We start from the raw sequence: 12,500 nt of genomic DNA, 5'->3' as shown, positions 1-12,500 counted from the left end.
ATATCTTATCTTAGTGCTGGATCTTTTTTTTCTCAGGTCCACAGCTGTCGATGGGAAAGCAAGAGGCCTTTGAGACCTTTATGAGGGACCATGAAGACCATCTGACCATTGAAGACAACAAGAAGCTGCTCAAACAGAGGTTAGTGACCAATAGGACAAGTAGTTACACTACAGACCGTTATGATACATTCACATTCTTATGTTGCCCAAATTCAGGCAGTCTTGTTCTGTAATATGAGCAGTGTCATATGTGGTATTTATTTTTAGCTTTCTTTCAATGCTGTCACAGAGGGAACGTGTGACGTATAGACCACACACAAACGTATGCTACACATGCAAATACCGAGATTCAACAACACAACTTCCTTATTTGTTGGCCTACACTTCTGTTGTACCTTAGAAGAACTACCTTTGAACAAATGTGTTTTTGTACTGTAGATTTTTCCCATCCAGTTGCCTGAGTGAAGCAATGATAAATTCAAGCATAACTATAGTTCTATATATTTCTACATAGTTCTCCAGTCATTTATGTCATATGTAATTTCTAGTATTACTATTAGCACATGCAGAGGCAGCTAGGTTTTAAAAATGTGTTGATTTGGCTGGAATCAGAAAACCTTGCAAAAGCTTTGACGAGCTCTAGTGAGCGGCTGTTTGTGTTTTGAGCAACATGCCAACAGAGATATGTTACGTAATGCATGTTTTATGCAATATGTGCTGCTAATACTTTACAAAATTAAAAAGATCTTCGTGCATCGGGCATGCTTATTGTTAATGTCATTTTTTTTGTCTACCATATCTATTAACACATGCATTCTTATGAAACAGGTCAACTGAGGCCAGAAGAATTGGGGAGGAACTGAATGAGGCTAGAAACAGAATAAGTAAGTTGTCTCAACAGATGTAAGTTGCCCTGCAGAAATCACATTACATTTAGGAGCTGTGAACATGTTAAATTCTACATTGTCATCATCATCATTATCCTAATGACAAACAGAGGCTATAGTTGTCATGATCGTGATTTTTGTATATCCTGTTTTATTTTGAAGTGTTCACTCCCCCTTATGTCATGTTTAGTTGTACTTCCTGTCTGTGTGTTTCCCTTCTGTGATTGTTGATTTGTTCCTCCTGTGTCCGTTCACCTTGCCCTTGTGTTTTAGCCTCTCTCCCCAGCTGTGTCTCGTTCCCCTCGTTTAGTGTCTGTGTGTATATATCCCTGTCTTTCCCAGTGTTCCTTGTCAGATCGTCATCCATGTGTCGCCCTTGTTTGTTGATGGTGCCTCGTGCTCCCCGTGTTATCTTGGTTTGTCTTTACAGTTTACCTTTTGTATTTTTCTTATTTTGTAAGCTTTTTGAATAAAGCCCTCTTTTTGTTAACTTCCTCGTCTGCCGTCTTGCATTTGAGTCCTCACCTTTTCCCCACCGTGACAATAGTGCAAGCACTAAAGAACGCTGAACATTTCTGTTAACATTCTCTGGGTCCCAAAAGTAAGCAGCCTACCTGCCTGGAAAATCTTAATGAACATATCACTGTTGAGGTTCTGTTTTCCTGGAGTGGAGAAATGTCCCTCAGCACATTCCTGAACGTTTCCAGGACTGAGAGGCGTTCTGATTTCCACCCACCTAGTCTTCTACCCTGTGCTTTTTTTTACAAGCCTTGCTGTTTTATGACCACTTTGTAAGCACACCTCTGTTCTTCTCCGCAATGTCTCGGACAGGTAGCTTTGCTATGCCACAATGACCCACCTAAACCCGGTGGATCAGGTCGGGCCCTATCTGGTCTAGGCAGAGAATGAAAATCTCTACGATGAACTTACTGTGTCAACACTTTCACACCATGGACAGTCGGGTGGTGGTGGTGTAGTGCAGTGATTTTCAACCACAGTGGTTGAAAATTGTCAGGTGTGCCGTGGGAAATTATCCAACTTTTTTTTTAATCAATTTTCTCCGACAGCACTCGCACCGGAGCCCCGACAGCACTCGTACCGGAGCTCCGACAGCACCCCCCCCCCCCTCGCACCGGAGCTCTGACAGCATACATATACATAAATATGCCCCCAACGGAGTTGTTTTTTTCTTGCCTTGCACATTCACATTCCCTCCTCCCGCACACACCTACAGAGCGGAGGAAAGGAGAGGAGTGAACTACACACCAGCACCCCGTCCCCGTCGCACAAGCCTCAGACAGCACCCCCCCGTCGCACAAACCTGTTTAAGAAACACTGTTGTAGAGGGTATTTTGCCCAGGTATGAATACAGGTATGCCTTGAGACTTTGACTTGGTCTTTGGTGTGCCTTGGCCACAGAAAGGTTGAAAACCACTGGTGTAGTGGTTATGCATCCGAATAGAACACAGGAAAGGTTGTGAGTAGTGCCCCTATTGGTCTCAAGACATAGTGTGCTAGTTTTTGATATGAGTCACCCAGCTTGCACCGGGTGGTGCAATAACGTGATAAAAATGAACGTAGATGGTGGGTGACTTTTGTTACACTAATGGTAACATTAACCATAACCCATAGTGATGTCATCCTTCATGTTATTTCATTGTTGTGCACTTTTTGTACTGTACACAAACTGCTAGGCCTTGCCCAGGAGTAACCACACCTCCTTACACGCCACCAGTAAACGTCTCCACATAGAACAGTGTGAGCTGAGTGCAGAATGTCTCCTCTCTCGACACGGAGCTCTGTGGAGCTCTGTGGAGCTCTGCCATCCTGCAGCCGCAGCCACACCAGCAGCTTATTCCTGCTGCAGCTTCTGATTTATCCCCTTTCTTCTGTTCCATTCTCACACAGTTTATCAGGACTATTTCATGACTTTTGTTTTTTCTAAGCTGTAAAGGGTGCAACTTTAAAATATAGCAAGGTACAATACTTGAACTTAAAGCCCTTTGAGGCAAATTTGTGATTTGTGAATATAAAATATTAAAGGAAAAAGTCAAATTACAATATTTTAAAAAGTACACACAAAAACAACTTTGTTACATATAAGATTTAAAAGATAAAAGAAAATCTCATCAAAGCCTCATCATAGTTGGACATGAGTCCACATTGATTTGAAGTCGCAGTAAAAGTAACTTTATTCAATAATGTATCATAATGGGTCACACAGTCCCCACCGGTGGCAATAAGTTTAAATGATTTCATTGCATTTTGGTTTAATTTTCCAGTAAACTCAAAGCAGTTAAAATGTGTTATTAGGCCTCAATCTGGTTTGCATTTACTATTGCAAGCTACATTTATGAATTTCCCTGGACTGTGTGTGTTTGTGGCTCATTTCACATGCCATTGAAATGGATATGTTTGCCTCACACCAGTGTTTGGCATCATTGCTGCCTCAGATCACGCTTGGTGGTTTGGTAGCACTCGGGCTGTTACTCCTCATACATGGCGGCGTACACTTATCACCCTTGGAATTTAAATTCTTTTCAGCAATCAGTCCGAGAGTTGCTGAGACAGCCGTATATCAGACATGTCATGCATCACGCAGCTATGACATCATGTTGAATATTTACTCTTTAAATGTCTTCTGCAGTCATCATCACTGTTCTGGGAGTATTATGGAGAAACTGGATTTACTAAATTGAAATTTAACATTTGAATTCTTTGACTTATTCCAATTTGGAAAGATACCCAGAAACCATCTTGATGCTGTCAGATATTATTACATTGTTAGGTGTATGGGGCTGCATTCTTCCTCGATGAGAGACAGTGTTTTTAGTGGAAGGTGGTTGCCTCTTCTGGATGGAAAGTAGTACCATAATGTTTAGCTAACTGTGTTTCGTTGCCATCTTGGAAGCCCTTCTTGGAATATTACACCACCTGTGTCTCGTGGATAATGTAGAACATGGAAACATTTAGCATAATATAGACAAAAGCTTTGTGCTGCATTTCTGATGGATGTACCCAGCATGAGGGTCAGTAGCTAGGGAGAAAGGGAGAGAGGCGGTAGCCTGTGGAGACATGAGTGACCAAACATCACCCTGGTTTACAGTATTGTTCTTGGCCACAGTGTACGGCTCTGGAATCCAATCCCACTGGAGGAGCATTTACGTTCCAAGCCCTTAGGTCTAAAAAGTGCAAGGATATATATTTATTCAGTTGGATCAGTGATGCACATCTTCTACCTCATGAAACATGTAGGGCAGCTGGAAATGAGCAGCTTCTCTTTGTTTCTCTGCTAGATATGGGGGTATTTGTGCAGTCCAGTCCAAGATGAAGTATCTGGTAACTGCTTTGGTATCATCCTCTGCTCACCTTTACTGAAGTGACCGAAAGACCCAATACTTTCAGATTCAAGGAAGGTCTATTGGAGCCTGTATGTGTATGTACATCATTACAAAGAAGATTGTCCCAAAGCACTTGAGAAGGAATACAGCAGGAAGAAACTTGATTTGTGCATTGAATGTGGTCTTTGCAACTAGATTTGACATGACTACATGCAGTGCTAATGTTATCAGCTTCTCATTAGAATGGTTTAAGTGGTGTTTCTGGGTTAGTATTAACCAATGAACAACAGCCAACGTTTCTTGGAAGTTGTTTCACAAGTAGCCAGTTTACAAGCTAACAATAAGCTTAATCGTCGTCAGACGTTAGCCTGCTCTAACATGATTGGTCAATACTACACGGACTACAAACAGAAACCAGAACGCTTCCGATACTAAATCTTGTCCCGTTGCCTACAGATTCTGGAATCATGTGCAGAATCTGTTTATAGAGATCAAGTTTTAACGACCATGTATTTTTCCTTTTGTATATGCAACTCTTGTGGTGGTAGTTTATTAGTCAAATTATATTACGTTACATTATAGTTCATTTAGCTGACGCTTTTGTCCAAAGCGACTTACAATAAGTGCAAACAATCATGAGGATACAACTCCGAACAGCAAGAATCTTGCAATTACATTAGCTTCAAATAGGTGAAATCCTTTAAGTGCAGAACAATAGCTTCGAATAAGCCAAACCAATATAAGTGCAACATACAAACAGTTGTTGTTTTTTGTGCACTTTTGCATATTTTCAAGACTGTCATACTACTTTGTGCATTCATTCTTCATATACACTTGAATGGACACCCACCCAGATATTGAGAAGCTGGATAGTATGTATGATCTTTGGATCTTGAGCTTGCTGTGGTAATGTGCCACATATCACATTTAAACTCCGGGCCACAAAAATCACCAAATATTTGTTGAGACTTGTAGCTTGACACCGGCCCTTTAAGACGACAGCGCGTCTCCTGACGATGTGGGGAGAAACCCTGCATGGTTTGGAAGAGGCTGAGAGCCCACAGTCTTGTACTGGAAGAGGGATAGGAGCACTCAAGTGTAATGAAGTATTGCAGTAAGCATACCACACACCACTATTACTTGACACGTATGCAAATTAATCTTTTTATGGAATGTTTCTTGTCATTGAAGGTCAGAAATACTGTTGAAATCTTTAAGCTTCTACGGGATGTTCTGACCAAATAATCTGTAATGTTTGACTCTTCAGTCACAACTGAACTATTTATATTTCTAATAGTATGGCCAACAGCAACAGAGTTTATTCTCGCACTATATTTAAGCAAATAAAATAAACTCCCACACATTGTCTAACTTCCAAAAATATATTTATTTGCTACTTTTTGATGCTAGACCTTCATCAGGCAAACGGTTTGTGGCCATAAGAAGCCATCTGTAATAGAGAATGGCTGCACTCAACCCCCCATTACATTCCCCTGGTACAATAGGAAGGCATAAATACCCAACAATTTACTTTATGACAATCACCAATTTTTATATATGGAGTTGTAAAAATAAAACACTCTGTAAAATAACAGAGCAGCGAACACTACCTGCTGGAAAAGAGAAAGTTAGGACAGCTTAACATTTATCCTCAAGTTAGGAGAATTTATTTTAGATTTTGGAAAGTTTGGATGCTTTTGTTATACACTTTTCCATCTTAAGTTAAGATAGGAACAGTGATTTAAGAACTGTTCATCTTTAATAGCTTCTTTACAAAATCAGATCCTAACCCTAATTACCATGGTTACCAAACAGTTAACATAGGATCAGCAAGTTAAGAAGTTTCTGTAATGCTGCCTGAGGGCATAAAAAATGTATGCGGCATCAATCCAAACATAGTGATGATGTACCGAAACGTCGCAGATAAATATATATTTTCGCAAGTTAGACAGTGTGGAGTTTATTTGCAGCTTTTGCTCCACTCGTCCCTCCTTCTACGCACCCGTCTCTTGAAATACATGTGCAACATTCAAGTGTTATTCTGGTCAAAGATTGGTTGAGCAGAATATTGTACTGTACATCTGCATTGTAATTTAGGATCAGGAATACATCACTCAGCATTAAGCACGTCTAGTTGTACCATGACCCTGACAAATATAGCTAGTCATCATATGTAAGTGCTCGGCTTTGGGCTGTTGGAAAAGCTTTGGCACATGGTGTAAGCCACACGGGTAGTGTCGGGCCCATGTGCTCTTTATGTTGCTTGTTTGTTTTCCCTGTCATCATAGCATGCTCATGGCATGAATATTTTTTTAATCCTTTTATGTTATCGTGAAAGAATCCGTTAGTTATGGGTCATGTTAGAGAAAGTTGTGTCTGTTAGAAGACTTGTGCTGCCTACCTGACCACAATGTAAAGCCACAGGGCGTCTCGGCTCATTTACATTCTCAGCTACTCGAACTGCAGATTTTGTGAGGGGTTCCCAAACCTTGGTCCGTGCATTAGGAAAAACATCGTGGGCACAATATGTCTCTGTGTGTCATTTGTAACCTTCCACATCATCCATTCACTTCTCCACTGTCAGCTGAACTCCCCCCCCCCCAATATCGGTCTACATTTAAAAAGGTGTTTGTAAAGAGTTTTGAAAGATGAGCTGGTCTGTGTGGTGCATGGGAAGATTGCAAAAGGTTTAAAAACATGTATCAGTGAAATGCTGAGAGCTGGTGTAAAACTCAACCTGAAGTCTGTAATAATAATATTGTTAGACTTTATTAATCCCAGGTTCTCTATAAGAGGCTTCGCTTTACTTGAGGTCACTTCAGCTGGACAGATGTTAGTCTTAAATGCTTTCAGTGTCTTCATCTTCTCTTTGACAAAGCGAGAGCTCTGATCCAACTGTTTTATGGCACCATTAGAGGTGTTACATGGAAAGGTAGGTTCCCACACCCTTTCTTTTTTTCTTTGCAAAACGATACTTCATCTGGATTTCTCCTTTTTGGAGCTTGGACCTCGGCTTTTAGATTGGCGACAGGATCGTGTTACAGAAAGAGCCACAGCACAGCACTACAGTCTACATGTATATAAGACCTGAGGGATTGTAATGGAAACTCACCACAGAACTGCCCTTCAATGTCTCTTTTATCTTTTAGCCTGCCTCATGGTTATCCTGGTCATTCACTAAACTTGCTATCAGACAAACTATCACTTTGAAATGATCTTCTGCAGTTGTCTTATAGTAAATATATCCCTGATTATACCTGCTTTAGTGTAGAAAGAAATGACCTCAAATATGGCCTATACACTATGCCTTAGTCCATTTACTTTACAGTTTTCCTTTGCTACTGAAGCATTGCCTCACAAATTCAATATCGTCAATGGGGCAATTAACTACGTCAATTAGGGGAAGAGAGACAGCAAAAACAGAAGAACAGACACAAATGACTTACCCATATGTTAACTCAATATCACTGCCACAAGAGAGGCAGCGACCCAAAGAAGCCTCCCTCATGTTGCTTCCTGGCTCACTGGAGTCACAAGGGTTCATTCTGACTGTGTGCAGGATGTCCTGCCTGAAGTTAAGATAATCTTCTGCAAACAACTTAATGCAAGAACTATGAATTATTTGGAGTCAAAGAATAATAATTTGTTTGTGTAAAGACAATAGATGTGTTTACTGTAACATCCATCGTAGACTAAGATCACAGCTGTGCCTACAAGCTGTTACATTAAAGGAGCACTCCATCAATTTTACACATGAAGTCCAGGAGATAGCTTGTTAATACAGCAGCCTGGTCTCCTAAAAATATTGTTCCCATACAACAAAACTGCATTATCAATTACGTTTGTTTTTGACGTATCACAAATACGTTTCTTTACAAAGTTTGCTGAAGTCCGTGGATTGAGGAGGTAGATGTCAAATAAATCGCTGTTTGTTTCCCGTGTGAAACCAAAAGTCAACACTGATTTATTTTAACTTATATCCGTAGCTTGAATAATGAAAGTAGTTCTGTTGCGTTTTTAATTTAATTTAGTTACATTTTACAACGTTAAGCACGTGTTTAAAACTAACTGTAATCATGGAGAAAATACGTATACCTTCGAAACGTATTTGAGAATGCGGTTTAGTACGGGAACGTAATTGTGTAGGTGACAGCGTTGGAATCCAGTTGTATGATGTCTTCTGTGGCTCTGGAGGAAGCTTTGAAAAAATACCTTGAGCCATGCCAGAGACTAAAAGTGACCTCTGTTGCTTAGATCTGCTTTTGTTAAGAGAGTTTTGCATATTGAAATTAGCATATTTTGTAAATGGGATAAGAATTAGATCACAGTCCATTCTTACAATGAATCATCCTATATACTGTGATGTATGTCTCTCTTCTGAGACTCTTATTGGTTGTTGGGAAATGTGTTTTACAATGTGAACTTCAAATGTCATCCTAGGACAGGCAAAGATAGTTTTAAAAGAAAGTATGGAGAATAAAGTTGAGGACTTGGGTGATTTTAATCATTACAGTGCAGGGATTGATGCTGAGTGTAACAGAAGGTAAACATCTTTTTGTTCTTGTCTCATGTACTAATTTAAAGAAAAAAAACATACTTTTTAATGTAGAAAGGGGGGGGGGGGGGTTTAAAAATCTACATTTTAATTTCTCTCTCTTTCTCAGATGAGTTGAAGAAGCAGTTGGAGGTGCAGAGGAGGCAAAGGGCAGCTCATGGTAAGATCAAACTCACAATGGCTATTCCCACAGCGAAACTTTACCATGTGTCTATAGAAGAGCAACATGATATACAACTCCATCGACACGCACCAACAGCTAAACAATGCATGGACGCTTGAAGCAATTAAATGCATCAAATGCCAAATCTCCACATACAACCAGACACTGTTTTGTAGAACTTAGAATAACTAAGAATCCAGGTTTACTCTCTGACTTTAAATTCAGACAGTTGGCTCCTCCGGTGTCAACTGAGAAGATGAACCAAGCTGTCACAAACTGGAAACTCAGTTTATTATCTTTTTGATATTGAACTCCCCGGTAAACATTGTGACGCATTGTGGGCTCTGGTGCCGTATGTGCAGCAGTGCCCACTTTAAAGCCTTTGCAGTAGTCCTTGCTGACTGAAAGCTTAGTGACCAAAGAATGGGCGTCACAACTCTAAGACTCCTTCATTTACTCTTTTCTCACTGTTTTGATCAGTGACATAAATGCTTTGATGAGGGAATCTGGTTGTAAAGCACACAAACATCTCCCTGCCAAAGGCTTTTCTTGTTATTTTGAGTCCTGCATCAGAGAATACTTCACAGCAGCCTGGCTTCTATTATCCAGGGCCAATACTTAAAACACTGTCTTTGAAGGAAATGCACTCACGTGTACACAACACACGCTTTACTAGCTTCTGGACATTATGACTGATTTTATCTACAGCAGTGTTTCTCAAATGGGGGTAGGAGCACCCCTAGGGGTATTTTGGAGTACTGCACTGGGGATGTGAGATAAAAAATAAAAAATAAATCAGTTATGCACAATTCCTGAAATAATTATATTATAATAAGTTCAATGAAATGTAAATGTAATTTTGATAAATCACACTATATGTTTGTTCAGTGTGACCTAGGATTGAGTGATATGTTAAAATGTTCCAACCGGTCAACGGCAGCCCAACCCTAGTGTGACCTGTGGATGTATAAGAAGCCGAGTTTCGATGTTGATTTAATAAAGAAAATGAATTTGTAGTTGAAACGTAGAAGCATACAACTGAAAACACGGAAAAAGAAGTTCATATTACTCACACAATTTTAAGTGCAGCTTATCAAATTGACTCACTTCAATGCAACTAAAATGCCATTTTAGTGTTTATTGCATGATTGCAAATGATGTGCCATGAATATAATGCTGGTTTATAAACATTTGAAATGTAGCATTTACTCCTTTGGCTTTTTACTTTTTCTACCAAAAACGTTTTGAGCTGGTAAGGGAGTACTTTCAAAAAAGTTTGAGAAAGACTGTTCTACATTAGGTCCACATTTCTATCTGTCTTTAAAACATTTGCCACGCCTTGTTCCGTCCAATCCTTCCATAGCTGTGATGGGGAATCGCCAAGAGGTTGAGGAGGATTTCTACCCGGTGGAAGAAAACCTGTGCAAACACATCGAGCTAGAAAAAAAAGCGTGAGTATTTTTGAACGTGCATTTTAATGTATTAAATACCAAATGTTTTTATCGTTTCTCCCAAGACACTGCTAAGATTGATTAGACACAGCAGATGCTGTGCAATGTGAACAAAAGATTAATTTGGTGCTGCTAATATCACCCGTCAGTTACAAAAGTACCATTGGCCGTCTAAAAGCGTTGAGGACAGAGATTGAGCACCTGCAGCTGTTGTTGGAGAGGGCGAAGGTCAAGCTCCAAAAAGACTTCCATAAGTGGTGGAACCAGGAGGCTTCCAGCGTGCAGGTGACAAACCTACTGTTCTCTACCTATCCATGTGACAACAGCACATAAAGCTTCTGTTAGCATGACATAATGGCAAGGCTAGTGTGTCAAATAGATGTTTCTGAAATTAGCCAGGAAGGAAGTGTCATTTATTGTCTCTATATTTATGGATGTTTTCTTCTGTGTGTTTTCTGAATATTGGCCTCTACGGACACGTTAGTGTGCGTGTGTGTGTAAGTTGATATGCATGTGTCTCTGACTTTGGACGCTTTTACGGCACCAGTGTGACCCTTGCAGCCTCTGTTCAGCATCATGCTGAATGGGCCCTGGTGGGAAGATATGTAGGAGGAAAATACGCGGAAACTGATTTTAAAGAACTCCATGTGGCCCAAACAAGGGCCTGGAGAGCAGCTTAGACAACACAGCAACAGCATCAATACAGTCTGAGAAGTTAGTCTTAACAAGGACAACATGGTCATGAAGTTTTTCAGCAACACAGTGGGGAACAAGAAGTGAGTCAGTGTTTATTTTAGTCCTAGATAATTATTTTGTGTTGATGCTTAAATGCTTTCAGGGATAGTTGGGATGTTTTGAAATGGGCTTGTATGATGTACTTATACGTAGTCCGTGTAGTAGATGGCGGTCGGCACAAGCTCGCCAAGGCCACCGGACCTTTGACCAAAAACAGTGATTTAATCTTGCAGAACACAGGGGTTGGTAGTCTACCGCTGCCTCAATCAGTTATTTTGTTTGGTGAATCCATAACTAACAAAAGTCACACAATAACACAAAGTCACTCAATAACACAAACTACTAACCGATTAAGTGAGTAAAATTACTTTTTTTCAATGTAGTCTGGTGGCTTAGGCGAGAGCATAGATAACGGCTTCAGTTCCCTGCAGGAAACATACACTGTATTGCTGTCCAACAAGAAAGTGACTCAGGACATTTCTTTTAGTTGGCTAAAATACGTTTTGCTGCTGCCCCCGTGCACACCAGTCAATTGTTTAGCTTCCCTGCGGTAACTCCTGAAAACATCCAAACTATCCCTTTAAGAGACTCGTACAGTATAGTGAAAGACAATGTTCGCAAAAGGTTGAAGGAAAAGATGAGTTGAAAATTGCCAAACTAAGAACGCTTACTGAGAACTAAGTCTCTGGTCTCACACTCTTTGTTTGGCGCTGATCACTGTTGTGCACATTTTGGAAACCAAGCACAAAGAAGATGTTAAGCAGCAACATCTGACCAGCAGACACTGCTGGCATTTACACTTTGGTTTTGATCTTATGAATAGGGAATAATTATCTCACTCACATCTGAGCAAGGTTTGGGAATGTATCACTAGAAAGAAGGGGAAGTCTGATAGACAGACCTTACATGTGCAGTTTTGGTCTTCCAAGCAGGAAGCAGACCGTTTTCCGTGCCAGTAAACTTGTATCCGACAGCTTTGCTCAACCATTTATTGTTCTGTTTTTGGAAAACAGTACACATGTATTTGATCAAACTCGTACAAGATATGATGGAGCTAGACAACACAAAATCCCTCCTGAGGTCTTCTGTACCCTCGAGCTGTAACTCACATATGGCCACATTGTGTTTAACTGTCATCAGTATGGAGTGATGTTTTTGCTGAGTGTATCAGAAAATAAAGAAGTTCTCAATGACTGACTAGGAGTCAGAGGCCACAGCCAGATGTCACACAGGATCGCCTACTGGAACCTTGCAGCCGTCTTCACCTAGCACTCCAGGATTTAGGTGAGACACATTTCGATGATGATGACAGTTTTCTGTCTGCTCTTCTATCTCTCCCAACAGATGTTAATGTAGACCTATTAAAGT

At 40.3% G+C, this 12,500-nt stretch overlaps 1 protein-coding gene across 1 annotated transcript in view; it reads left to right on the top strand.

The window, feature by feature from the left end:
* Nucleotides 1-12,500, top strand: part of kif6 (kinesin family member 6) — a 67,294-nt gene that overhangs the window by 46,486 nt on the left and 8,308 nt on the right. Inside the window, exons 15-20 of the mRNA XM_029461208.1 lie at nucleotides 37-139; nucleotides 829-884; nucleotides 8,893-8,943; nucleotides 10,310-10,397; nucleotides 10,547-10,682; nucleotides 12,334-12,416. Of these exons, the coding sequence (XP_029317068.1) occupies nucleotides 37-139; nucleotides 829-884; nucleotides 8,893-8,943; nucleotides 10,310-10,397; nucleotides 10,547-10,682; nucleotides 12,334-12,416 (517 nt within the window). The remainder of the gene's footprint in view (nucleotides 1-36; nucleotides 140-828; nucleotides 885-8,892; nucleotides 8,944-10,309; nucleotides 10,398-10,546; nucleotides 10,683-12,333; nucleotides 12,417-12,500) is intronic.

Source organism: Cottoperca gobio, chromosome 22 (assembly GCF_900634415.1).
Source record: "Cottoperca gobio chromosome 22, fCotGob3.1, whole genome shotgun sequence".
Taxonomy (NCBI): domain Eukaryota; kingdom Metazoa; phylum Chordata; class Actinopteri; order Perciformes; family Bovichtidae; genus Cottoperca; species Cottoperca gobio.
The sequence above is the reverse complement of the archived record's forward strand: the minus strand, read 5'-3'. Positions and strand labels throughout refer to the sequence as shown.